Genomic DNA, 26413 nt, shown 5'->3' on the forward strand with positions numbered 1-26413 from the left:
AAACACCCATCATCCCTAGCTAACAGGACCCAGGGGTCAGGGATGATGGGAATTGTAGTCCCAAAACATCGGGAGGGCCATGTTTGGCCATCCCTGTTGTAAGTGGTTGAGCTAGTCACTGTTCAGTGGGATCCTCAGCTCACCCAGCACTGGCCTTATGGAGGTGTGGCATACGATGAAAGATGCCGTAAGCCAAGGTTAGCTGCATGCTACTCACGGCTCAGCACTGCATTGAGGAAAGTCAACGTTGCTTGGCATCAGTTGCCTTTATGTTTCAAACAAGGCAATACAGGAAGTTGTTAATTCGGACAACAACGGCAGCTTTGCTCCTCCGCTTTGCATCAGCAAACACCAATTACGCGGCAGCAATGGCTGCATTGATGCAGCTATTGAAAGGCAACAGAAACAGGGCCTGCGGTGTTTGGCACACTTTTGGGGATGGCATATGGCAATACAGTAATCCTCTAAATCTGAACAAAATCACAACCAACAACGGTGTTTATGCTGCAGGATCAGAAAGAGTTGAGTTGGGTCCCAGAGTGAAGATTGCTCCTTTGAAGCTCAGAGCTGTGAAAGGAGCATGGAGCAGAGTGCTCTTCAAGCATGCCCCTAAATACATTCCAGACTTGCCTATAAAGACTTTTTAAAAAAGGTAAAGGACCCCTGACTGTTAAGTACAGTCGCAGACGACTGGGGTTGAGACGCTCATCTCGCTTTACAGGTCAAGGGAGCCGGTGTTTGTCCACAGACAGTTTTCTGGGTCATGTTGTCAGCACGACTAAGCCGCTTCTGGCGCAACAGAACACCAAAACCAGAGCAGTGCATGGAAATGCCGTTTATCTTCCCTCCGCAGTGGTACCTATTTATCTACTTGCACTAGTGTGCTTTTGAATTGCTAGGTTGGCAGGAGCAGGGACCGAGCAACGGTAGCTCACTCCGTCGCAGGGTTTCGAACCACCAACCTTCCAATTGGCAAGCCCTAGGCTCAGTGGTTTAGACCACCTTGCCATTGGGCACAGAGTGCTGGATTCTATGCTGGTTGTCAGAACTGAAAGCCCAAATTAATCAGGGGCCACTGTGGTGATTCTCTCCTTAGTGCAAGATAAAAATCGGGCTGGAAGGGGTGCTATTCCAGAAGTTATTGGCAAGAGGAATGCTTACAGTTATTGAGAGAGAGAAAATAATAATGGTTTTCCACCCTGCCACTCTTGACAAATATACCTGAGAATTAAATATGGCAGTTCAGTAGAGCAAGTTGAGAAGTTTTTATATTTGAGATTAACTTTCTCTGTGTCTGCTTCGTGGGCTCCATACATTGCCAGGACTAAATATGAAAGGCTTGCCAGTGAACGCGGTTGATATTCTTAAGCCCATGGAAATATGTGCAGCCAACTGGAAAAAAAACAAGGCAATAGTAGGAACCCACAACGAAGCTTGCTTGTAAAATAGCGTCGCTCAAAACAGAAAATAGCCAGACTAGGATCTATGAAAATTTCACTCAGAAAGGGGAGATTGGCCCCAGTTCCCACATATTGCAGGATGCATGTCCTCTGAGCCAAATCTCCCTGCCCCTATTCCCTGTTGCAGTATCTCCCAGCTAGCAGAGGGTGGTTTACAATCTCAGACTCAAATCTCAAACCTTTATTGGCATATAGACAAGATTCCGAAAGGTTCAGTAGAATAAAATCGCTCGGCAAAGTCTGCATCTAATGATGAAAATACTGTTGTATAACATTCACGAATCCCCATTGCGTGTTGCAGAAACCTGGCTGCTATTGCCATCTTATCCTTGTCCCAAGTAAACATTAGGAAGGCTACCCTGCAATTCGCCTTACTGGCACTCCCTGCTAACAACCAACTGATGAATGAATTTAGATCGAATTATCTGATACAAGGGGCAGTGCAAAAGAACACGCACAAGTGGTTCTATAGGACCCTACAGGGAATAGTCTCTCTGCGAGTGGCATTTTCTGGAATCTCCTGTATATTGCTCTCTCCCTGTTACACTCACTGCCCCCGGGCCTGCTGGATTTTGCTTGAGATGCTATTTGACCCCCCTGTATTTTTCAGCAAGGGTCATGACCACCTCCTACCTACCTACATCCTCCACTCCCTGCACCACCTTTGTTTGGGCTTCAAGGCCATGCACTTGTGGCTTAACCTCTTGAAATATACTCAGAGTCAAGAGTGGATTTCATGCTCTTTATTCAGCTCATAGTGGTGAGGAGGAATGGAAGTTCCCCCAGAATGTCTGCTTTATATACATTATTTACACAAGGGGCCGCACGTGATTGGCTAATTCCGGGATTCTTCTGTAGGCCAATCAGGTTGCGGATTCACTTCCACCTGGAGCTGGATTGGGTGTCTTCTGTGGACCAATCAGACTGCTGCATTCTGGATCCTATTGTTTTAGGACCAATCAGACTGCTGCATTTTGGATCCTATTGTTCTAGGACCAATCAGACTGCTGCATTCTGAATCCTATTCAACTCAGTACATAACACTCTTTACTATGCATAAGCAAGCATTAGCAATATTACATTACTTGGGTCACCTTACCACTTTCCAATTTTCATCTGGTGCATTTACAGTCTACCTCTGGTTACAGACGCTTCAGGTTGTGTTTTTTGGGGTTACGGACCGCCAAAACCTGGAAGTACCGGAAGAGATTACTTCCATTTTCAGTGGCCACGCATGCGCAGAAGCGCTGAATTGCGCTTTGCACATGCACAGAAGTGCTGAATCACAACCCGCACATGCGCAGACGCACAGCTGTGGGTTGTGAACGTGCATCCCGCATGGATCACGTTCGCAACCCGAGCATCCACTGTATATTTATTTACTTTTTAAAATGCAGTTGTGTTCTCATTTTGCATTCTTATGTTGCAGACCGCCCTGTGATCTTTGGATGAAGGGTGGTATGCAAATATAATAATATTTCCAAATGCAAAATAGAAGCACTAAACATCTGTCTCATCCTCCTCCTCCCCCCAAGTTCCTTTGAAGTTGTGCTTAGGGTAACTGTGACTTTTGCCCGCATAGGCCTATATGCAGTTGGAGTCATCCTTCTGTTTAGTAAGCAAGGTAGAATATTTTACTTGTGTGGATGAAATGGTTTGAGCTGGCACTCCCGCAGATTGAAAACTGAATACAGGAAAGAATTGCTGGCACTCCTGTGCAGGAAGGCTCAGCCACGGCTGAGAGGATTTTTGCCTGGAATGTTTCGATTCAGCCTCTCCTCTTGAGGCTTGCTTTGGCGAGTGCCAGGCTGCAAATGCAGCTTTTTCCGCTCATAATTTTTGTAGCTTAAAAGGGGTAGACAAACGCCCACATTATGCTTACTTCTCAGTGTAAGATATTGAAGACCAACCTCGCTGTTGGATGGAATGCTGTGCAGAAAGGAGGTTAAAGGCAGCTCTGACAGGGCAAATAGATGCTCCTCTTTCAAAATGAAGGAACTGCAGCTTCTGAAAATGTTTATATCGGCCAACAAATGCCCAGAGAGTTTATTCAGTAGGTGCATTTGCTAACAGCATTCCAGTTGGTGGAACAAGCAGCCATCTTGTCTTATTGTGTGAAGCCCTGCATCTGAAAAAAGGAAGCTCTTTTGGTTTGCTAAGTATCTTTTCTGCCAGAACTGGGTTTTATGCATATTTCACAGTGAATTTGGACAAATTGGATTGATGACTTAAGTTATTCACAGTATCACTGGCTGCTTTTTTTGCTAGATGTTATCTGTAGCAAATAATCTTTAAGAGGCTGGTAAGTGCCCACAATGCTTATCCTCTTACAGTGTAGCTTATATATGTGTGTGTGTAAAAGTCGAACACATGTTTGCCTTCCTACTACAATCTTAGCTTTTGACACAGGCCCCCTTCTCTTTTAATTTGGTGGAATTAACATCAGTATTGCCAGACTAAAGCTTTGGAAGAATCCCAATTACCCATCTTCAAAGCACACACATTCACCACTTACAGAATTTGCCTCTGGGGCTTTTTACGGCCTGTTTACTTTTTTGTGTTCTCTGTGAGTGTTTCCACATAGAGATACTGAGACACATACTTCCTATAGCTGAGGCGCATTGTTGTGTGTGTTTTTTTTAATTGGAAAAGAGCCACATTTTTGCTCGTACACCCCAAAGTATTTTTTAAGAGTGTCTACCAATTAACTATGGTGGCGCTGTGGGTAAAACCTCAGTGCCTAGGACTTGCCGATCGTATGGTCAGCGGTTCGAATCCCCGCGGCGGGATGAGCTCCCATCGTTCGGTCCCAGCTCCTGCCCACCTAGCAGTTCGAAAGCACTCTTAAGTGCAAGTAGATAAATAGGGACCGCTTTATAGCGGGAAGGTAAACAGCGTTTCCGTGTGCTGCACTAGTGCTGGCTCGCCAGCTGCAGCTTCGTCACGCTGGCCACGTGACCCGGAAGTGTCTTCGGACGGCGCTGGCTCACGGCCTCTAGAGCGAGATGAGCACACAACCCCAGAGCCGGACACAACTGGCCCGTACGGGCAGGGGTACCTTTACCTTTTTACCAATTAACTGCCTCCAGAAGAGTCCGTCTGTTTGTGTCACTGCATGAATTATTGGCCTGGGAGGTGGTGTTTTTCCTGTTGGAAGGAGGCAATGTTTTGAAAACAGCAAGTCTTTGCACTGCCGCATTGGGCTTCCTTCAACAGTTGGTAACTCTGCTGGATTGGAAGCAATTGAATGATCCCACTTTATCCAATGCAGAAAACCGCATCTAGATAAGACTGATAAGACTGACATTATTATGATGATGATGATGATGATGATGGGAGAGAGGCAAAGCTCATGGTGGAGGTCATGTGGAGATGCAATTGGTATCCTTCTCTGGGTGGATACTTTCGGACCACATCTTAATTAATTTTATTAATTAAGATGTGGTCCCTAAACAGCCTCGGTCCTGTATACCTGAAGGAGCGTCTCCACCTCCATCGTTCAGCCCGGACACTGAGATCCAGCGCCGAGGGCCTTCTGGTGGTTCCCTCATTACGAGAAGTAAGGTTACAGGGAACCAGGCAGAGGGCCTTCTCGGTAGTGGCGCCTGCCCTGTGGAACGCCCTCCCAGCAGATGTCAAGGCAATAAACAACTATTTTACTTTTAAAAGACAAGTGAAGGCAGCCCTCTTTAGGGAAGTTTTTAATGTCTAATGCTGTATTGTTTTTAATATTCAGTTGGAAGCTGCCCAGAGTGGCTGGGGAAACCCAGCCAGATGGGCGGGGTATAAATAATAAATTATTATTATTATTATTATTATTATTATTATTATTATTATTATGACAATATTATTACTACTACTACTACGACTAAGAAGGAAGAAGTCAAACTTCTGGAGTGGATGGTAGCGGGGAGTACTGCGTTGTCTTAAGTTGTCGTGAGCCCTCTATTGATTGTCACAATGCACTGATTGTTTCCTCCTTTTGCATTTAAGATGCCCTGAGGTTTGTCGGTCTCATCACTATAGACGTTGCCTGGGTAAAACTCTTTACTGTGCCTCTTCATTTGCTCTGCTTGAGGAAGGGGAAGCCAGCTGTGTTAATGCCTAGACTGCTTGAATGACAGGTAAAAAATGGCCACCCAATGGGTCGCTTGCAATAATGTTGTCTGAGAATGCTTAGACGTTTAATAAAAATTATCGGGTTTGTATTTTTCAGACCTTCGCTGTCTTTCCAGTGCAGAGTAACTGATAATTAGTTTTCGTTTGTAATGCATGAAAGGAGAGCCCTTAATTGCCAGCCTCTATGAGCAACTATCTCGTGGCCATTTATATAAGCTCATAAGCATGCGTTGGTTCATTTAATTTTGTTCAGATTTTTTTTTTCTTGCTGCTCACTTTGGTCATATTCAAAAAAGGTACATCTCACACCAAACATACTCAACTACAGACAATGTAGTTGAGTAAAGATCAGGTAGACAGAACATAGAGTAAAGAACAAAAATAACTTTCTGGCCTTGCATCGCACATTTTAGTGCAAGTATTAAGACACAATAGTGTTCAATTCAGCAAGTATTGCAGAATGTCATGCCACAGTCCACTTCAAAGAGGGTTAGGACATGCATGCATGCATGCATACATTCAAAATTAAAATTGAATGTATATAGCTAGCCGCAACTGATACATGGGTCTGCCCTTTCTTTTAGATGGGAGACATTTTTTGTGCCAGGTCAATTCAGACATGCAATGAGTTATGCAAATCAGTATAATTTATGCAAATATGGTTTTTCTTCATGAACTTGCTCATTTTGCTTGCAGCAGTCTGGGTAAAAGTCTTTGTGTTTTGCAGAAATCTTTTTTTGCAAGGAGTGAATTGGAAATGGAAAATAACCTGAGTAATGCAGAGAGTTGAATAAATTTTAACTGCTTTTAAAATCAAACTCGAGTCCTTGGCCTCTTCTAGGTTGCAGTGGTCTTTGGCATGCAAACCCAGCTCGCAGCGAAGTTACAACAAGTGGCATACTTGGCAAAGGGTTGGTGGCATCCCTGGATGGGAATAAGGGGCCAACAGTGATAAGGAGCTGTCGTACAGTGATGTCTGAACTCATGTCTTGGCTTTTGTGTCTGTTCTGCACTGCTGTCTACCTGAAAGCTCAGTAGCCTAGAGACAAAGCCACACCACAGCAAGATATGTAGTACAGTGGTACCTTGGTTCGAAAACACCTTCGTGCTCAAACAACTTGGAACCCAAACATTGCAAACCCAGAAGTAAGTGTTGTGGTTTGCAAACTTTTTTCGGAAGCCAAACGAGCTCCGTTTTGAGTGTTACGCTTCCGATTTGAGTGCCACACTTCTGTTTTGAGTGTTACACTGAGGTCTGTCTGTTTTTGCTATTTATTTTGCGTTTTTGTTATTGTGGCGCTTTTTTTTGTTTTTGTGACTATGTGGAACCCAGTTCAGATACTGATTGATTGATTGATTGATTGATTGATTGCATGACTGCAGTACATTGTTTATTGCTTTCATTTTATGGATCAGTGGTCTTGTTAGATAGTAAAATTCATGTTAAATTGCTGTTTTAGGGGTTGTTTTTAAAAGTCTGGAACGGATTAATCTGTTTTGCATTACTTTCTATGGGAAAGCACGCCTTGGTTTAGAAACGCTTTGGTTTTGGAACGGACTTCCAAAACGGATTAAATTTGAGAACCAAGGTACCACTGTACATATGTACTAAAGGTTGTACCTTTACAACCTTTACAACTGCAGTGAGTGACGCTGTAGTTTCTCCTTGTGGCCTTGCCTTGTGACACAGCCACCAAATGATTGGTCACACAACCGTTGAGGTATGGGCAAGTGGCTTTGGTTTGGTGATGACTCTTGAGGTAAGCCTTCCCTGTTTCCATATGGAATTTGACATTTATCCATTAGAATACGGGTAATTTTAGGAAAGGGAAACCTCATGTAATCATCACACTGAAATCCTACAGCAGTTAAGACGCAAAGCATCCCATCCCATAGCTGCTGATCCCCAAAAGAGCACAAATTCTGGGTCCGGAGAGCATCTGTACAGGCTGGTAAAGAGAGATGTTGTCAATGTCATGAGACTAGAAGCAAGTCGCATCTTGCTCACTCTCTCTCCATTATGAGGCAATGGGCCGTGATGAAAGAACTCTCACATTTCAAGCTGGTAACAAGGGGTACACAAAGAGCCTCTTGTAATCTGAGAGCGAACACCCATGGATGATACCTGCAATATTAGATGCTGAAAGATAGCATCTCTGAGATAATTCCCTATTCGCAAAGCTCTAAAGGCATGCCACTCCCTGGCCTATGCAGCATAGTACACACTGGCTGCTGTTGTCATGCTTGGCTCAGGAAGCCAGGCAAATAACTGCCTTCCTTCTGTCCTCCTTGGACAAGCGCCATCTGAATGGCAACTGCAGGATTTTGAAGCGTTAGAATGGCACAACTGGTTTCCAGAATCTGAGCAGCACGGGTGCACCGTTGATGTACGCAGGTGTACAGTTCCTGGGCCTGCCACACAAATGAGCCTTAACGTTGGATTTTCGATGCACAGAGGTTCACTTCTGCATAGGTTGCTTTTCGGTGTTGGCATTCAGGTTCTCAGGGCCTCCTGAGCATTAACTTGCCTCGAGCCTAAGCCAGAAAGTCTCTTCATAACATCAGAACAATGGCAGATCGGTAGGATAGATTTGATGTCCAGGACCGCTATAACATTAGAACATTAGAAGCAAAGGGGAGACCATAGGTATCTGATACAAGAATCCAGGAGCAATAGGCACCACTGGCCCTTGATTCTTCCCATTTACAAATCTAATCCGTCTTGTGGACCTTTGCAATGACCATGCAGTCGTTCCGTAAGTTAGGGTGTCTTATAAAGGGATCGCTAATTGTGACAGTCTTGCTTTAAACAGTCTTTCTTAAATGTTTGCCCTTGTAATCAATAATTGGCATAAGGTATAATTAAACCTGCTAACCTTTGCCTGTCAGCAAGACAGATCATGAAAAGTCAATGTCTTCCTTATCTTAGGGGATGTGAACAGACATGATACTACAGTTGCAGCCAAAGTTTTATTGCCCTTCCAGGCCATTGCAAAATGCTAGAGTAGCCAGACTCTGATGGGCATGAAGGGGAAAGGGTGTTGCAAGCTAACTTAGGAATATTGAAAATGGGTCGCCATTTACAAGTGCTCCCCAAGGCCCAGTGAGATCCTGTGGAGGCAATTCATCCACGATGCTTCATGTGTTCGGTGCTAGCATACAATCCCGTTTTCCTTCAAAATGCAACTTATCATTCCAGCTACTTGGGCTGGTCCAGTTAGGTACAGATCAGCCAGTTGCCTTGCCTTGATGGATGGACTTATCACTGTCTCTGAGTACCAAACTGTTCACTCAGTCAGGATCCTGCTGGAATGTCTATAGTGATCCACACTCATTAGGAGCCCCGCAGGATCAGACCAAAGGTCCGTCTTTTTCAGCATCCTGCTTCCTATAGTGACCAGTTAGATGCCTTGGCGAAGTCCACAAACAGGGTGTAAATACATGGACGCATTCTGTTATTTTCTTCCCCTGGATGTCTTGGATTCACTTCCATGCCGTCACTTAAGCATGGAGGTTCCATACAAGCAACATAGTCATTGGTATGCCTAGCCAGCCACCACTTGTATGAATGAGGGTTGTATTCAGGCCTCAGCCTAAATAGAGCAGAACTTGGAGTATCACTTCGCACACCGTGCCGTGTGCCAGCCTTGCAGGAGATCTTATTGCTAGCAAAGTCAGAAAACAGCAACAACAACCTGGGATCTTACTAGGCTGCGTGAGCTCATTCCCATAGGAATTTAGATCGGTGTTGGATAAAACTTGCTGTGTTCATCCATTCCTGGAACGTACGAGTTTGAAATTCAGTGCGCGGTTACTCATTTTGGACTGATGCTTCTCTTATCAACACTTTTTATATTCAGAAGGTGTAAGTTAGTTCTTTTGTTTCAACAAAAGATAGGGACCCTATCTTTATGCATTAGTTAGTATTTCTATCAAGGCACTACAGCTCGACGCCTACACCCATTATTACAACAGTGATTCTATTCTACATACAGTGGTTCCTCGGGTTACATACGCTTCAAGTTACATACCCTTCAGGTTACAGACTCCGCTAACCCAGAAATAGTGCTTCAGGTTAAGAACTTTGCTTCAGGTTGAGAACAGAAATCGTGCTCCGGTGGCGCGGCAGCAGCAGGAGGCCCCATTAGCTAAAGTGGTGCTTCAGGTTAAGAACAGTTTCAGGTTAAGTACGGACCTCCGGAACGAATTAAGTACTTAACCTGAGGTACCACTGTATTTAAGTAATCTAGCCATTGGTATCTTGGTTGCCACTATTAGATCTCTTTTTCAGTTTTTAAATCATTGCTGTCAATAGTTGCAACAAGTCCAGATACTATTATGGAACAGTAGTAGAATTGTGCATGTCTGAATAATCATGCTTCTAGTTCCGGGGACATTTGATTCCTGCTTTCGACAAGCAGCCTGCAGTACTGCATGGCAAGCTGATTTTGAAACCGAGGGAACTTCAAAAGTGGTGTGTGATGTGGCCTGGAGGTCTGCTTTTGAGAAGGAGCAGCCGTAACCTGTAGCTCTTTAGATCCTGAACACAGAGCACAACAATTTTCCTGACATATCCGAAATACTGTAGCTGCAAGTCCTGCCCATGCAGAATTGGGCAAAATATCCTGGAAAATCTGTATGTATGGCAGTGTCGGTTTTGCAAAAAAAAAGGTCAATAACTTTGGCCTCAAAGAAGCTCAAAAAGTTTCCGTTCTGGATTTTCACTATTTGAAAAATGGCAACCCTACCTATGCATAACCAGGTTTGCATTTTGCAAGCGATTTAAAAAGCAAGCACATAATTTGGCATCATTTCTTGTTACAGGAGCAGATTTTTATTTTTAATACAAAACAATTTGCAGTGTCAGTTTCTGGTGAAAATCAGGTCAGAGTCTCAGGTTTCTTGAACTGCTATAGGCCAGCCCTGTGATAAGCTCCACAATTGAATAACAGAAGCTGAAATATTTGTCCACAAGGAACTGCATTCACCTCCCAGTGAAATCTCCCTTTTGCCATTCATTTGCTCCCGTTTAATGTGATTGCCTGTTTGGTTTGCATGTAAGCTGGGTTTCCTTACCAACACATCCCCACCAGCAATGCATGCAGCTTTGATGGACGGCTAGATCAATGTGGAATAATTGAGCTAATAAAGGGACATCTTCAGTCAAGGACTCTTCTTCCCCGGTTTCTAAAAGTTTCTAATGGTTGTGCAATAGCACATTTCACTTGTTGGGCTCACATCTTGTTTGTTGTGGAAGAGACTTGTACTGAGCACAACTGCCAAACAAGGTCAGCAACAACAGAACATATCTGCATAAAGTATTGTAAGTGTTTATGACTAAGGAATCTGCCAGATCATTTCATATCTTTGAAATTATCGCTCTGGAGATTATAGGCCTGAACTTGCATGTTTGTGCATCTTTCTGACCTAGAAAGATAAACATTGTTGTCATTTGTGATCCACTGATAATGGATGGAGATAACAGTCCCAGCATTGAATTTCCAGAAAATGGTGGCGGTGGGGGGGGGGGGACTGAAACATGGGAATGTTATTATCATTTCACCTTCTTGCAGTCCACAGTGCTTTCTTTGATGCATGTATATTGGTGCATAATAATCTGTGCAGAATTAGATGCAAATTGGACAGAGTAGAGAATCATTAAATAACTCAGATTGGCAGTAGCTCACTGTAAACAGTGTTGACGTCCTAAATTAGGGCTGTACGCTTTAGTCACTGAAAGCTATCATTTGCTTTTTAAGTAAATCATATAGTTAACTGAACAGCTAGATTTGAGCTCTCAAACCTACCCTTTCTGGACAACCCCGGTGTATTCTACTTGCAGTAGTACATCCTAGAAATCTGCTCAACGATACTGATATATAATTAACAACCAGTGCAACTGTGACTCTTACCAGAACTAGCAAGTGTTATGTTTGATGGTTGTTTATTCCCACATATCAACTTACAAATTGCTTTTTTAAATTGCTTTTGTTAAAAAGGCTGTCTCTGCCCTCAGGCTTAGCCTTTAAAAAATGACACAAAGGGAAGATGGGTCGAGAGGGTGGGGGAAATAAGCATATTTGAGTACTTGTTCTCAGTTACAGAAACTTTTTTGAACTGTAATTGGGTACAGCCTGATCAGGAGAATTGAACAGCCACAGCCCTTTCAGTTGCCTCAAGCTGCTTGACAAAGTTGAGGACATCTGTTGGACCCACCTTGCTGAAGCTTAGTAGGTCTGGGTCCTTAAATTCATTGACTGAAGAAAATATAAATGTACTAAATAATATAACGAAAGTCACTTAACATGGAGCCATAGATTCCATGGAGCTATGTGTTCACAGTGAGAGCATAATTTGGGGACATGTCCATAAGTGTGGTGGAAGAGGCCTTGATTTGAATAGGGAGATGAGATGTAGCTCGTCTCAAGGTGCCCTGATGGTCTGTGACTTGCAGGGTGGATTTGATTTAAATCAAATCAATTTAAATCACTAGTCAGAAAGACTTGATTTAAATCACTTTTTTAACAGAAAGACTCATTCTTGCTGGTATAATCTTAATATTTACAGCCAGGTGAAGGTTTCATTTTTGGAATAATAAATTTTCAGAGTAGCTTTTACAGTTATATCAAAAATTATTGATTTGGTTGTACTATGAGAAATAAATAGACAGATAATTATGAAATTATTGTGAGGTTTGATGAGTTAGCTGTTTATATTTGGAAAACTTTTCTGCTGTACTTTATTGGAAGGAGAGAAAAAATCATTTCCGTAATAACAATTAAAACAATTTTATTTAACTAAAACAATAACATTACAGCATACGTATCCATGTTTCTTAACTGATGCGGTTAAGCACATTTTTTAATAAGAAACAGACTGAGTTTTAGCACACATGAAAAGCTTAAAACAAATCCATATTTCCTGATGAATCGCCTTTGGACTATAGTGTAACTTAAATAGAAAACTATCTATAGAAAGATTTTTCCTCCAAAAGAATTTTATTTTAACAATCCAATTTAAATTTTAAAAATCCATTTAAAAAAAAAAATAGAAATCATTGATATTTATCCACCCTGGTGACTTGCCTTTTGTCCTTCTTTGCAGATTAATCAGCCACTCGATGGGGATTACCAGTGGAGCAGCTGTTTGTGTCACCTTTCCACCTTTGTGTAGCAAGCAAAACAACTTCAGCACCTCTTCAATAATAATTATGAAACTGGTATTAACTGAATGGCAATTATGGATTTTTAACTCTAGTTCACAGTAAGCAAAACGCAAGCCCAGCAAGCCATATGTTGAATTTCCTACCAAATATAGCTTTTTGTTCCTCTGAATGTTTCAACGCCTACACACGAAATTGATGACGGAACCTGTTCGTAACGAGGGGAATTACAAATATTGCTTGCGCGAGGAACGCGACGCCATCAGAAAGAGAAGACACCGTAACTTATCGTTAGAGATGATAGTGTTATTTATATAGGTAGAATAAATAAATATATAAATATATATATATATATTATATATTTTTTATGGTAATGAAAATGGCTCCCCAGAATGCTGACTCGGAATCTATGCAAGTTCAAGAGCTACCCGTGGTTCAGCTTCAGAAACCGGAAAACGAGAATGAGAGTAAGGAAGAGACCATAAGCGAAGGATCCATAGACCGGATACCTGTGCGCCTCTGGGTGATGCACGGGGCCGTGATGTTTGGCAGAGAATTCTGTTACGCCATGGAGACAGCTTTGGTGACGCCAGTATTGTTACAAATTGGTAAGTGGAATTGCATAACCATGAACAGTCGCCATCTTGCATCCTCTGTTATCCATGAAACAGCAGAACAAGTTGGCCCTCTGGAGGTGTTATCTGATTTTGCTGTACCCACCTCTTCAAGAGGCATGCAGAGACCACGGCATACAAGCCGCTGGTTCTCAGTAACCCACTCCTGTGTTGGAACCATCAATCCACATCAGTGTAACCGGGAGCCATGCGGGTTGAATGGATCATGCAGTTACTTTCCATACCAGTGTCTTGGCTCCAAGGGAGGTGCCACGCTGATGGGAGAAGTAACCCCATCATCCAGCCACCAAACCCAGTTTGCCTCCCTGTGTGCCAGCCAATCGCCATGTTACAGTGGTTTATGGATCGGTTTCAAGTCAAAAGTATCATTCAACAAAACCATAGTTCAGGAAGGAATATCTAAAGCCTACAAGGCTGGTATGGGGGGGTTGGGAGTTAGAAGGAACTGTAACTTTCACTGAATCAGGCAGGTTTGTAGGTATCATATGAAGAAATTAACTGATCCCATTATTGGTGTGTTTGTGTTTCCTAAGAGTTACCTTAATTTTTCTGCCTTCTGTGCCTTCCCCTTTCCCTTTTCTACTTTCATCCTTAGAGGACTTGCAAAACTTTTAGCTTCTGCCAGGGTGGATTTGATTTAAGTTAAATCGATTTGAATCACGATTTAATTCACTAGTAAGTAAAACTTGATTTAAATCATTTTTTCACAGAAAGACTCATAATAACAACAACAACAATAATAATAACAATAATAGAAATACATAGATAATTATGAATTTATTGTGAGGTTTAATAAGTTAACTGTTTATATTTGGACAACTTTTCTGCTGTACTTTATTAGAAGGAGAAAAATAATCATTTCCTTAATAAATAAATTGTTAAAATTGTTATTAAACTAAAACAATAACATTATAGTATATGCATCCATGTTTGTTAACGGATGTGGTTAAACATTTCTTCTTTTAAAAAAGCTTAGACTGAGTTTTAGCACAGATGAAAAACTTAAAACAAATCCTTATTTCCTGATGAATAGCCTTTGGACTATAATGTAACTTAAATAGAAAACCATCTTTAGAAAGATTTTTTTCCTCCAAAAGCATTGTATTTTAAAAATCCAATTTAAATCAAGAAATCCGATTTAAATTTTACAATTTTTTGATTGATATTTTTTTTTACAAAAATCATTTATTTATATCCACCCTGGCTTCTGGTCAAGGCCGATATCACCAGCAGCACATCCAACTACCTGGCAATAGATACTACTACATGTTGCACTCCACTAAATTACCCCCCCTCCCACTTTCCAATAATCCCATTATTGCCTCCCGAGGTGTGCATTTGGCAATCCTAAAGGATTTAGCTCTCTGCTGTATTTATGGGTAGGCTAGTTTGTTCCAGGCTTCAAAGGAAAGCCCAGCATTCATTTATGAGAAAGTGATGTTGAAAGCAACTTTGAACTGGTGGTGACACAAGCGCTGGTCTGGGCTACACCGAGAATGCCTCTCTCGGAGAAGGATCCCCACCTTCCTAAGAGTAAGAGGGGAAGTGAGTGTTAGGGCTACTGCCATGTTAGCAGCAGCAGAACAGCTTCTTTAGCTAAAGGAGAGGGAAGCAAAGCGCCAAGGCAGTAACATTCACCTTGGGTGACACAGTGCTTTGTGTTAACCTGTGCAGGGCCTCCCTAGGTTTGAGGACTGGGGCGATCACCCCCATTCACCGCACCCTAAGGACACTACTGGACACATGTTTTTGTACTCATGCCTGGCCTTTTGTGATTCTAGGCCTTACCTGTAGCGCACTATTGAGCCGTTCTCCTTTTTCTGAGGTTCCCCCCAGGTCATTGCAAATCCCTGTTCAAAAGCCAACTATTTCAGCTATCCTTGAAACGTCAACTGACTCACCACACTTTTAAAGTCGCAATAATGTTGGTCTTCCAGTACCAAAGTCCATCTTCTTTCAAAGTTGTCTCAGCTCTTGAAGTTCACATTACTCAGCGAATAATACATATACCAATGTCTCCTGAAGTTTTGATGGTTTGAAGCTGTTGTTTGTGCAACAGGAGTACAGTAATGCTTAGAATTAGATTTCAGTTTAGATGTTCCAAAGCCTAATCTAAGTCCTCGCCTTTTTTTTAAGAAGCGCAGGTAGAACAGTAGATCATGTCTCATTAACATATGCAGAAGACGAGGGGCCAAGTTGCTGTGTGGCCAAGCCACATTTCCTACCTAACACTACCTCACACGATGTTGCTTAGAAGCACCAATTTAGTTTTGAACCCTCAGGATAGGGTGGGAAATCTGAACAAATTAACTTATTTACATTGACTCAAGGATGTCTACACAGAGCATTTGTAATGTTAACCTTAGAGTGTGACATACATAGCATACAGGATAGTGATTATCAAAAGGGATTGATCTAAGTTGGAAGTGAGTGACGGGCAGCTCTCCGTAGTGTTGAAGACTTTATCTTAAGATGCAAGACATGTCTCCCAATTAACTGCAGATCTCTCAGACAGATTATCCACAATGAGTGAACGTTCAGCGGCTTTTGCTGCATAATTTAAAGCCATAAAAAAAAAATTATGGAGGCGTACAGTAGTAGGCAGAGATTTGTTTGCAAAATGTTGCCTACAAATAAGGAGCTTAGCTTGCGAAATATGGCCTGGAAAGGTGTTTGTGCCATAACTCTTCTCGGAAATCTTTAACATCTCTCTTTGACCCCGGTGAGCTTAATCTGGCCGTAACTTGTCCAAAGACCTGTGGGTTGGATGGCTCAGTTTGGACGCAGGGCAGGCGTTTACACTCACCCAAGGGTGTGCCAGTGTTCTGGCATTGGCAACTTAAAACTGCCCCTTGAGAATTGTGTGGGGCAGGTGTGCCTCCTAGGGAGAGGCCAAGGTGAGCTGCCACCCACCCTTTTGGGCGGGGACTGAGAAAAGTGGGTGGAGTAACATCGGATCATTTTAACCTTTTGAATTGTAGGTTAGTTTCTATGCATCCCTCTCTGTTCTCTATCCAGGCAAGCACAAAGCCTTGTTGGAGGTCAGGGACACAGTCTAGACAGGCAAAAACACTCAAGGAGGGTGCAGTGTTAAGCGGTGCACCCGAAGCAATCTTAGACTGCACCCTCTTCAGATCTCTCCTGGTTCTTCAGGGAGGAAGAGAGCTTGTCGCCGCAGGAGGGGGAGAAGCAGAAGGGGGCTTCTTCACCAGCTGCACTTATCCTTGCCCCTTGGCCTGCTTCAGCTTCTGCCACTGATTCTGGGCATCTCTCTGCCGTAGACTCCTCTCACTCACTAAGCCCTGTTACCTCTTCAGCTTCAAACACCCCCACTTCCCGGACTTTGAGCCTTCTTCCCTTGGGAATTTCCCAGCCAACTCCTCCCCGCATTCCTCTGCACCCAGCCAGTCCAGGACAGCAGAGGAGTTTTTTTATAGGCAAAGGAACTCTTAAGATATACAGGATTCGTGCCATAATAGGTTCTGATATTTTTAAACAGTTCCATATTAAATGCCTGATTACCGTTTAGTCCTGCCATCACCTTCGGAAAAGGATGGGATAAAATGTAGATATTAGAAGAGATGATAAGTGGTTCACAGTATTGCCTTCCTCTCTGTGACCTCAGCGGTGATGCTCTCTACAGCCAGTGATCTGCCTCCAGGCTGTCCTCTAAAAAAAGGACCAAGCTATGGAGATTTAGGGGGAGCGACCTCATTCATGTGCTTGTGTCTAGAAACTCATACTATGCCTTGTTTTCAACATTGAAACCTGGACTCGTGCCCTCATCGCTTTGAGGTGTGTTGGCAAGGTGGTTTCAGCAGTCCCTCATTTACATAACTGCATATTAAGTAGAGTGCTGCCGACATTTATATGTGCAATTTCTGAAGACTTAAACGAGGGCACTTCCACTGACATTCCATTGCAAAATGCCTCCGCAGTGCTGGTGGTGGGTTTTTTTCTTTTTTTGTGACTTTCGAAATTGACTTGCAGTAACCCTGGTACCAGTTGCATGGAAGAGAACCTTTGACCTCCGCTAGATAGGTCTCCTCAAACAAACCCCCCCATTGTGGCCATTCATTTGCATGTGTTCTTGTTCTAAACTGCGTTACCCTTCGAACAGTGCATTCTCCAGATTGGTAGCTGGGAGCATGTAACCATATCCGGGGCCTTAGTGGCATAGCAACAAGGGGAAAGTAAGCCCTATTTCATCAGGCAGGTTTCTCTTTCATGACTTGCTTTTCTGTTGTTCTAACCCCACCCCCAACCCCAGGCTAGCAACTTAAGAAGGAGGGGGGATGAACAGGAGTCGATTAGTGAATATAGTACGTTGGGAGGCATCGGTTCTCTGGCATTAAAGGTGGGCATCCCAAGGAGGTGCAGATAATTTCTGGGAGAAGCAACAGCTCTTTCCACGTCTGGCTGCAGTCTGAGAAGGAGTTTGGGGGGAGTACACAGCGGGTGCCTCTCCTGTGGTTGAGTGAGGATGTTGTGATCGACCATGCACAGGGCAGAGTAACCCAGCTCCCTTTCCCCATTGAAGTCTAGCTTTCTTGCATGCTATTTAGAGTTAATCATTTTGTGAGTTATTAGCCTTCTTTTTTTTCTTTTCTTCTTTGCAAGGTCAAAAAAGTAAGTCTGTAAAATGTACAAGAGTCCAGTTCTTGTTCCTGGCCTCCTTTGGGTCTTCAAGAACTAGCTAAATCTAAGCTTATTTTCTACCTTTCGGTGTGAAATTAAGTTTGCTCTCTGCCAAACACGAACGTCCCTCTTGCTTGGTGGTTCTCTCTCTCGGGCTTTGAAATGATGCAAACTATCTTGGCTGCAGGTGGTTTGTGATGATTTAAGTCGGTTGCAGGTTTTGTTCTGTTTCCCAGTTTGGAAAGCTGGCTGCTAAAGGCGAACGAGTTCTTTAGCAAAGAGAAATCAAGACATACCTGCTCTGTGCCTTACCAAAAAATGAGAGGTTGATGTGGCTTCAAACTAGATTTCTGCATTGTCAGGGGATTAAGCTGTCTCAAGAATCCTCCACTTGAAATCCTCAGATATTAGAGGATGACTTGAAACTGCGGCTCTGTTGTAAACCTGATTTCTTCCCTTTTGTCTTGCCAACTTCAAATTAAGCATGTTGAGAAGGATCATTCCCATTTGGGATTCTGTGGCTTTCAGGTAAAAATGCAGGTAAAGGGAAACAACACCCCTGCTTAATCTTCTTGATGTTGGAAGAAGCAAATAGTTTTATAACAACCCTTGATGGGCTGGGAGAGAGGCTTTCTTTTATATCCCATCGCTGTGTATCTGAGCCACCTTGTGTCAAAAACTCTTACAGTATCCTTCTGTGTTTTGGCAGGATTCTCAAATTTCAGCCAGTTTGGAATCACCAGGTTTGACTTCCTGGCATGGGGGAGTAAAACCTCCCGCTGTGTCCCTGTGCCCCTCCCCACTCCAAATAAAAATCCGTTTCTAAAATATGCTTGCAGGGGGGTTGTAGAAGGAGCAGCCAGTAGACTAACGCAGCAGTATTAATTTTATCACTTCATTCAACTGGCACAGCTGAATTAACTTTATTAAGTGCTGCAAGCACAATGGGCCTTTTAATACCCTAAGCACTTATGGTCCTCCATTCATGAATGAGCTTCAGTCATCAACCGGCGTACTATATAGAGGCTTCCCAGAGCTGATTGTCTAAATAGCCAACCCCACACAGAATGAAGCCCCCATAGTTTTGCACTAAATAGGATTTGTGTATCTCACTCACAGCTACAGGAAACACAAGCTTCAATAAAGGCCACATGCCTCGGAAGTGGCAAACACTTTTATTTTTAATGAAGCTTAGTAGGCAATTATTTCAGAACACCCTCCCAGTTCCAGGTTTTCAATGAACGGTGGGGCTAAAGGGATTGATGGATCTATTGGAATGCTTGGAACATATGAATCAGCAACTGCGTTCCCTTTTGACGACAAAAGAATTGGGGCGAGTGGTTCTTTTTGTGTGTGTGTTTGGAGTGCAGTAAAACCACCTCCGAATACCCCAACTGTGGGTTGCAAACACCCGGGGGGGGGGGTTAGTTGCTGTGCATTCATCACCATTGTTGGTTAGGTAATCATAGGCCTTTTTGAAAGGATAACAAAGATTGCGTTTTGTTTTGTAATGGGTTGGTAAATACGGCGACTCAGTGGTTTCCTTTGCATAGTCTGCAGGAAACTTAAAGCTTCCCTTTTGCTGTTTTGGTGTATAATGCAACACCCACCCCAAACTGACTCATCTATGGAGAGAAACTCCTCACACAACTACCGCAAGCCACTGGCATATGGCAAAGCATTCTGGGGCACATTCCTCATGGAAGGTGCTGGCCAGGCCATCATGCCTCCCCATTGGCTCATTTTTGTTCTTGATGTGACGCATCTAAATTCTCTTCATCCTGTGGGGAGCCTCAGATTCAGACAAAGCTGTTCTCCCGATACCGATCATCTCAAGGTGCTCAACTCCCAATAAGCTGCTTAAAAAACCCAGGGTTCCATCAGGCCTATTTGAAACCCCCACACTACAGTGGTACCTTGGGTTAAGTACTTAATTTGTTCTGGAGGTCCGTTCTTAAGCTGAAACTGCTCTTAACCTGAAGCACCACTTTAGCTAATGGGGCCTCCCGCTGCTGCCGTGCCACTGGAGCACGATTTCTGTTCTCATCCTGAAGCAAAGTTTGTAACCCGAGGTACTATTTCTGGGTTAGCGGAGTCTATAACCTGAAGCGTCTGTAACCCCAGGTACCACTGTACGTCATATAGAAATAAAACCCCATAGCAAAGCAAAATAATATTTGAATTGCAAACAAAGACCTTCCCAGGCAGAACGTTGATGAACTTGGGACCCAAAAGGTTTGGGAGGTGGGAAGGGGGGGGGAGAGAGATTTTAGCACAGAGCATGTGAACTTGCAGAAAAGAGCCGTGTTTAATGAGAAGAGAAGGGAGCAGGATCCAGTCCTTCCTGCAACAAGTATATCGAAGTGAGCTTTCTAATATAAGTCTTTCTAATATGAAAAATGGGTGCTGCTAATAGCATCACATTGCCCAAAACATGCTGGGCCTGTAGAGTACCTATGTACTCTATGTAAAACTTTAATAAATATTTCATTAAAAAAAATAGAGTACCTAGTTTACACACCCCTGGCATCTCCCCTTCCTGAAATTCTGGAGAGCCACTGTCAGTCACTGGGCTATGTGGGTCAGCAGCCTAATGTGGTCTAAGACAACTCCCTGTGTTCCCATCAATGCACACTTTTCTGCTTTTGTGTTTTCCCATTCCCACATCTCCAAAAATTAGGGATCCAGACTGGTTTTTTATTTGTGGGGGTGACACTTTCATGGCTTTCATCTTGATGCATTTTTGGAGCAGCATAAATTGCACCCCAACACTTCTTAATACTGATTTCAATTTCTCTGTTTCTCTTCTGCAACAGCAAATACGTTAGAACTCTTTAATTTGGAACAAATGCAAATGGTTGTAGAACACGTGACATAAAATAGTATTCCTGCTTTTCCAGAAAATTGCAGCAGTTCACACTACTGTGCTCTCTCTCTCTCTCTGTTATTCATTGTTTCATGGCACTCTATAGCATCCAGCTGCTTTTTTCATTGATTCTAGCAAAGTGCTATCTAACCACATGTTTACAAAGGACGTCGTTTCTCTGTCTGATGTCATCAGTTTTGTTGTGCTGCCCCCACTGTTTCCCAAAAAATTTTTAATTTCTCTTTCCTCTGCCAATAAACCACACACTGCTTCTTGGATCAGTTTGGAAACCATTTTCATTAACCTCTGCCAATTCTTTTGGACAACTTATTCATTGAGTCCCTCCTTCTCAGCCCACAGCATTTCCTGGCATTCCGTCCCAGGGATAATGAGATCATTGCCCATATCTTGTATAATCAATGTCCGTCCCCCCAACTTTGAAATTGATACAGGTAATTCTCATTTTAGAGAGACAACTAAGGTTTTGTCAAGACAGATCAATATTACTGTCCTCCTGGTAGCAGACCAGGGATTTTAACCCTGATAGTGACGCTGTGAGGTCCCATGTTTATAAGAGCATCCAGAAAATAATCCGTTTTAAATACATATAGCCAGGTTTGCCCCTAAAGCTTCCCCATCAAACTGTACTGTGTGCATTACCCTTATGGGAACTTGTTCCTAAATTGGTCAATATCCTTGGAATTGCAAAAAAGCTCTATTGAGCTTTGGGTAAACTGGGCTGCTGCATGTCTGTGGGCGACACATGTCATTAGAACTGATGTCTAATCTTTCAGCGAGAGCACTGCAGGCTTACATAACGCATGTGGCACGTAAGTGGGGGCCTCATGTGCAGCCTGTACGTTTTAATTACAGCCCTCCAGAGAGGGGGAGAGGAAGATTATAGCGCAGCGGAAAAACCCGAGCTCTTGCAGGCTGGCATCTCTCATGGAGTATTTGGGAAGGTCCGTGTGATCTTCCAAGCACCTTGCTGACCATTTGGGAAAGGCTTGATCCTTTTTCGGGGCAGGCCCAACTGTACCCACTGTATTTCCTTCTGTGCGTGGGGTGCTGGTGGTTCTTAGCTGCCTCTTGTACCTGTCACTCCAGCTGACTTGACAGCAGTCCGTTGCAAAGTCAGCAAATTTCTAAGTGTGAACATGCACGCTGGGGAAGGGGGCAATTTACAGGTGTTCATGAAGAGTCTCTCTCTCTCTTTTTTTTTTAATAATATTTTATTAAGTTTTAACAGTAAAGAAATTCAGAAAAATACAAAAACACAAAAATACAAAGTTACAAAATACCAAAAATACAAACATTTAACATAAAAAGGAAAAAAAAGCACAAAAAAACAAAAATCCCTCTTTTTTAATTTCTCATCTTTGATTAACTTATTTTCCTGACCTCCTCACGCCTCCCTTTTTTGTATCCCTTTTAAAAATTGGTTCAGCAAATTCATATCCTACTAGTTTATCCTTGATTAAAATTTATTTACAGAAACATTGTAAAATTTCTGAATGTTGATGACATTGAAATGAAATGAAGGGGTTCTAGCAACATGGTAAAATGTAAGATTGGATTGATAATAGATGAAAATTTGAAGTTATAATATGTGAGGTTCATGAAGAGTCTCAAGGAATCAGCATTGGAGATGGAAAAGGAGGAGTTGGGGCTTTGACACACACCTGCCGGCATCCCCTCCAACATTTTCTCGCCCAGATCCGTCTCTGCTTTCAAATGCACAGCCTTTTTGTTTTTTAGTGAATTGAGATGAGCTTATCGCAAGGCCAGCGGTTGGGAATCGCAGAGATAGGAGAGGGGGCCGTTGCGCTCATTGCTCTGCTTGTGGCCTTCACGTGAACATCTGGTTGGCCACTTGTGAGAACGGAGTGCTAGCTAAGTTTGGCCTCTGGCCTGATCACAGCAACCAGGTTCTTACGATTGTAATTCGCATGCAACAAAATTCAGATTCCGTGGACTCAAAAAGCAGTACTGCGGCGAACCTCTCTGAAATGAAACAGGGTTTCCTTCCTTCCTTCCTTCCTTCCTTCCTTCCTTCCTTCCTTCCTTCCTTCCTTCCTTCCTTCTTTTTTTAAAAGCAGATTTATACTTCTTTTCTGTCAAAGAATCATAGAATTGGAAGGGACCCCAAAGGCCATCTCCAACCCTCTGCAATGCAAGAATCTTCTGCTCCGCATGGGACTCAGACCCACGACCCTGAGATTAAGAATCTCATGCTCCATTGACTGAGCTGTCGCTTGTGGTCTGTTGTGCACCTACAAGCCACAAAGTGAGTTGAACACCCGGTGCAGATGCCTCCTCGGTTTCATTTCACTGGCTGCCACCCAAATTCTTCTTTTCCCCCCAGCAAATCACAAGCCCTGGGAACTTGCTTTTTAAAAGAAAAGCGGCTGTTGGATTCCGCTCTTGGGCAGTGTTGCTGGTGACATGCATGCCCTGCTCCTCTGCTGCCTTTTTGCCATGTACGTTCTGCCCCGGCGGTTTTTTGTTGCACAGCGAATAAAACGTGACAACCTTTGATGAATACAGCAGCATAGCAGTAACTTAGCTCTCTCGCTCAGTGTAGCACAGAAGGATGGCAGGGAACGCAGTGACGGTAGGATTCAGTGAAGAATGAGCAGATGGGATAATTGGCAGCAGGAAAGAGGGCTCTCTATTACCTCCACTAGCCTGTTGACCCCTTTCAATAGGGCCCAATTGCTCCCTCGTCAGACTCCTCTTGGTTCTATTGCATCAGTAATTCTGCGAGCATTTGATCTGGTCAAAGGCAAAACAGCTTAACCAAGGAGGGATGCTACTTGCTCAAGTACATAAATTACTTGCAAACCAGTGGTGCTTCAGTACTAGGAGCCTCACTTCAATTTATTCAAGGCCATTTACTTCAAAGGGAGGACGTTTCATGCTTGCTCTGATCTCGCGGAACAGCTTCGTCCAAATAAAATGTTTGGGGAATGCCAAAAAGCAGGCAGCGTCCTCTTTGTGTTCTGCAGAAATACTTGTTTCCTGCTTTTAAAAGCACATTGTTTTGGTCTTAGATCTCCCTGCACCAAAGACTTAAAGCTCTCTCTTTTTTTGTTTGTCCAGTAAAATATTTCAATTGTTCCTTCATTGACAGAATCATAGATGTGTAGAGTTGGAAAGGCAATGCAGGAATCGCAACTTACTCTGAATATGTGCTGTTGATAAACAACGGCACAGGGTTTCTTCCAGAGAATCATGGAACTGTGCTGCTGAGAATTGTAGTTCTGTGAGGGATGAACTGTAGCTCCCAGGACTTTTAAATGCATGGTGTAGATAGGACCTTAGTTTTTTCTGCCTCCTGGGAGATACTTTTTAAATAAAAACTACTCTCCCCATGCACACTAACGGGAAGCAGTGCATTAAAAATGAGGCCTTTAATTCTTTTCTTGACAATAGAGAGCCACTCCCTGCTTCTGATCTTCAACCTTGCACTTCAAAATCAGTAGGGCTGCTTGAGGGGACGTTGACTGCTGGACACCAAACTCAATACAAGCTGTGTTCTGGACATGGCTTGTATTGTTAGAATTTCAAAACCGGGAGAGTTTGGTTTCTGTCCTCCTGTGGTTCCAAAATTGGAGCCCCATCTACACTTCAGCTGCTTCTCCGCAATCTCCTGAAAAGTAAAAGGTGGGCGGATCTCATTCTAGAGGTACCGCTTATGCTTCTGTAATGGCACAGTTTTGTGTGTGAGTAACTCAGGAAGTGGGTGCACAGACTTCATTCCTTCCCGAAAACTGCTCCCCAAAAAACCGCTTCTGTGGACACAACCTTGATAACTAGATAAAAAATGGCCAGCGTTGGCAGTCTCTAAGGCACCTGGCATATAAGGAGGTGTCCTTGTTTCCATGTAGCCGATATGAAACCTGAAAAGACAGAAATCTCACACCCGTTGCATCATCGAGCAAACCCAAGTGAACAGCAGGTGGCAGTTTCCACTGCCAAGCCTGTTCGGAGCAGTAGTCATTCGCCCGAATGGTCACGCAGGGTGTGTTCCCGTTGCTGGGTCACCCTCCAGATATAAAAGATACGCCCTGAGCCAACTCTGCAATTAACCTGTGCAATTGAAACACTCCCCTTGCCAGAGCTGAGCAGCTTTCCACGAGAAGAGGGCGCAGTCGGACGATAAGGAGATCTCTTCCTTTGATTAGGATCTCGGTGGACAGGAGCCAAACCACCTTTCCGCCCCCTCTGCTCGTGAGCATCGTGTCAGTTTGTGTGCCTGTGGAATTGAGCATGTGCAGAGTTCGTTCCTCTTGTACGTGCTCGCACAGGGACAGTGGGAATATAGGGCAAGTAGCCCATGTCCCTTGAGACCCTGCAAAGTGTTGGTGCTGACCTTTAAAGCCCTAAAAGGCCTCGGCCCAGTATACCTGAAGGAGCATCTCCAACCCCATTGTTCAGCCTGGACACCGAGGTCCAGCACTGCAGGCCTTCTGGCAGTCCCCTCCCTGTGAGAAGTGAGGTTGCAGGGAACCAGGCAGAGGGCCTTCTTGGTGATGGTGCCTGGCCTGTGGAACGCCCTCCCATCAGATGTCAAAGAAATAAACAACTATCTGACTTTTAGAAAACATCTGAAGGCAGCCCTGTTTAGGGAACTTTTTAATGTCTGATGTTTTATTGTGTTTTTAATATTCTGTTTGAGTGGCTGGGGAAATCTAGCCAGGTGGGCGGGGTATAAATAATAAATTATTATTATTATTATGCTTGTGTTCGTATGTGAGCAGATTCTCCCAGGGGAGCGGATTTGCTTCCGCCAACCACCTCTGCCTTTCAAAATTGCAGGCTGTGGAGTGTGTGTTACTCCCTATTACAGAGGCAGGTATTATCTTGACCCACGAATGCCGTTTTTGATAGCAGGCCCGTGTCTGCTGCAATCATAGCAAGCTGTCTTGCTCAGAGTCACGCCTTGCATCTGTTTGGCACGGTATTGTCTACAGTCCGTGCTTCTCAAACCTGAGTCTCCAGCTGTTTTTGGAACACAACTCCCATCATCCCTAGCTAGCAGGACCAGTGGTCAGGGCTGATGGGAGTTGTAGTCCAAAAACAGCTGGAAACCCAAGTTGGAGAAACGTTCTGCACTATCTAGGATTATGGGCATGGGGGACACTGTCAGCCCCAGCTGGAGATACTAGGGATTGAACCTCTTACTCTCTGCATGCTGAGCAGGCACACTACCAACTGAGCTACAGGCTTCTTCTCCAAGCCAGAGCCAGGATAGCTCCGTTGGTAGAGCAATGAGACTTAATCTCAAGGTCATGGGTTTGAGTCCCACCTTGGGCAACAAATTCCTGCGTTTCAGGGGGTTGGGCTAGATGACCCCCATCATCCCTTCCAACTCTACAGTTCTATGACCTTTTTTTTTTTTTGCCACCGGAAGAATTTGGGTTCCTTTCTCCATCTTATTACTGTCTTGTAGGAGCAGAGGAGCAAAGTAACTGAAAAATGCATTTTTGTGGCCCAGCTCCTCCTCCTCCTCAGGCCAAGCTTTGTCTGC

General features: G+C 43.6%; 1 protein-coding gene across 4 annotated transcripts in view; it reads left to right on the top strand.

Moving 5' to 3' along the window:
• SLC45A4 (solute carrier family 45 member 4) overlaps positions 1–26413 on the top strand; it is a 90306-nt gene that overhangs the window by 38723 nt on the left and 25170 nt on the right. For 2 of the 4 annotated variants that reach the window (XM_083749139.1, XM_083749138.1), the window contains exons 2-3: positions 5454–5584; positions 12684–13349. In XM_083749139.1, coding sequence (XP_083605265.1) covers positions 13109–13349 — 241 coding nt within the window. In that variant the 5' untranslated portion in view covers positions 5454–5584; positions 12684–13108. The remainder of the gene's footprint in view (positions 1–5453; positions 5585–12683; positions 13350–26413) is intronic. The other 2 variants (XM_083749141.1, XM_083749140.1) reach the window with 1 other exon arrangement.

Source organism: Podarcis gaigeae, assembly GCF_964106915.1.
Source record: "Podarcis gaigeae genome assembly, chromosome: 7".
NCBI classification, from domain to species: Eukaryota; Metazoa; Chordata; class Lepidosauria; order Squamata; family Lacertidae; genus Podarcis; species Podarcis gaigeae.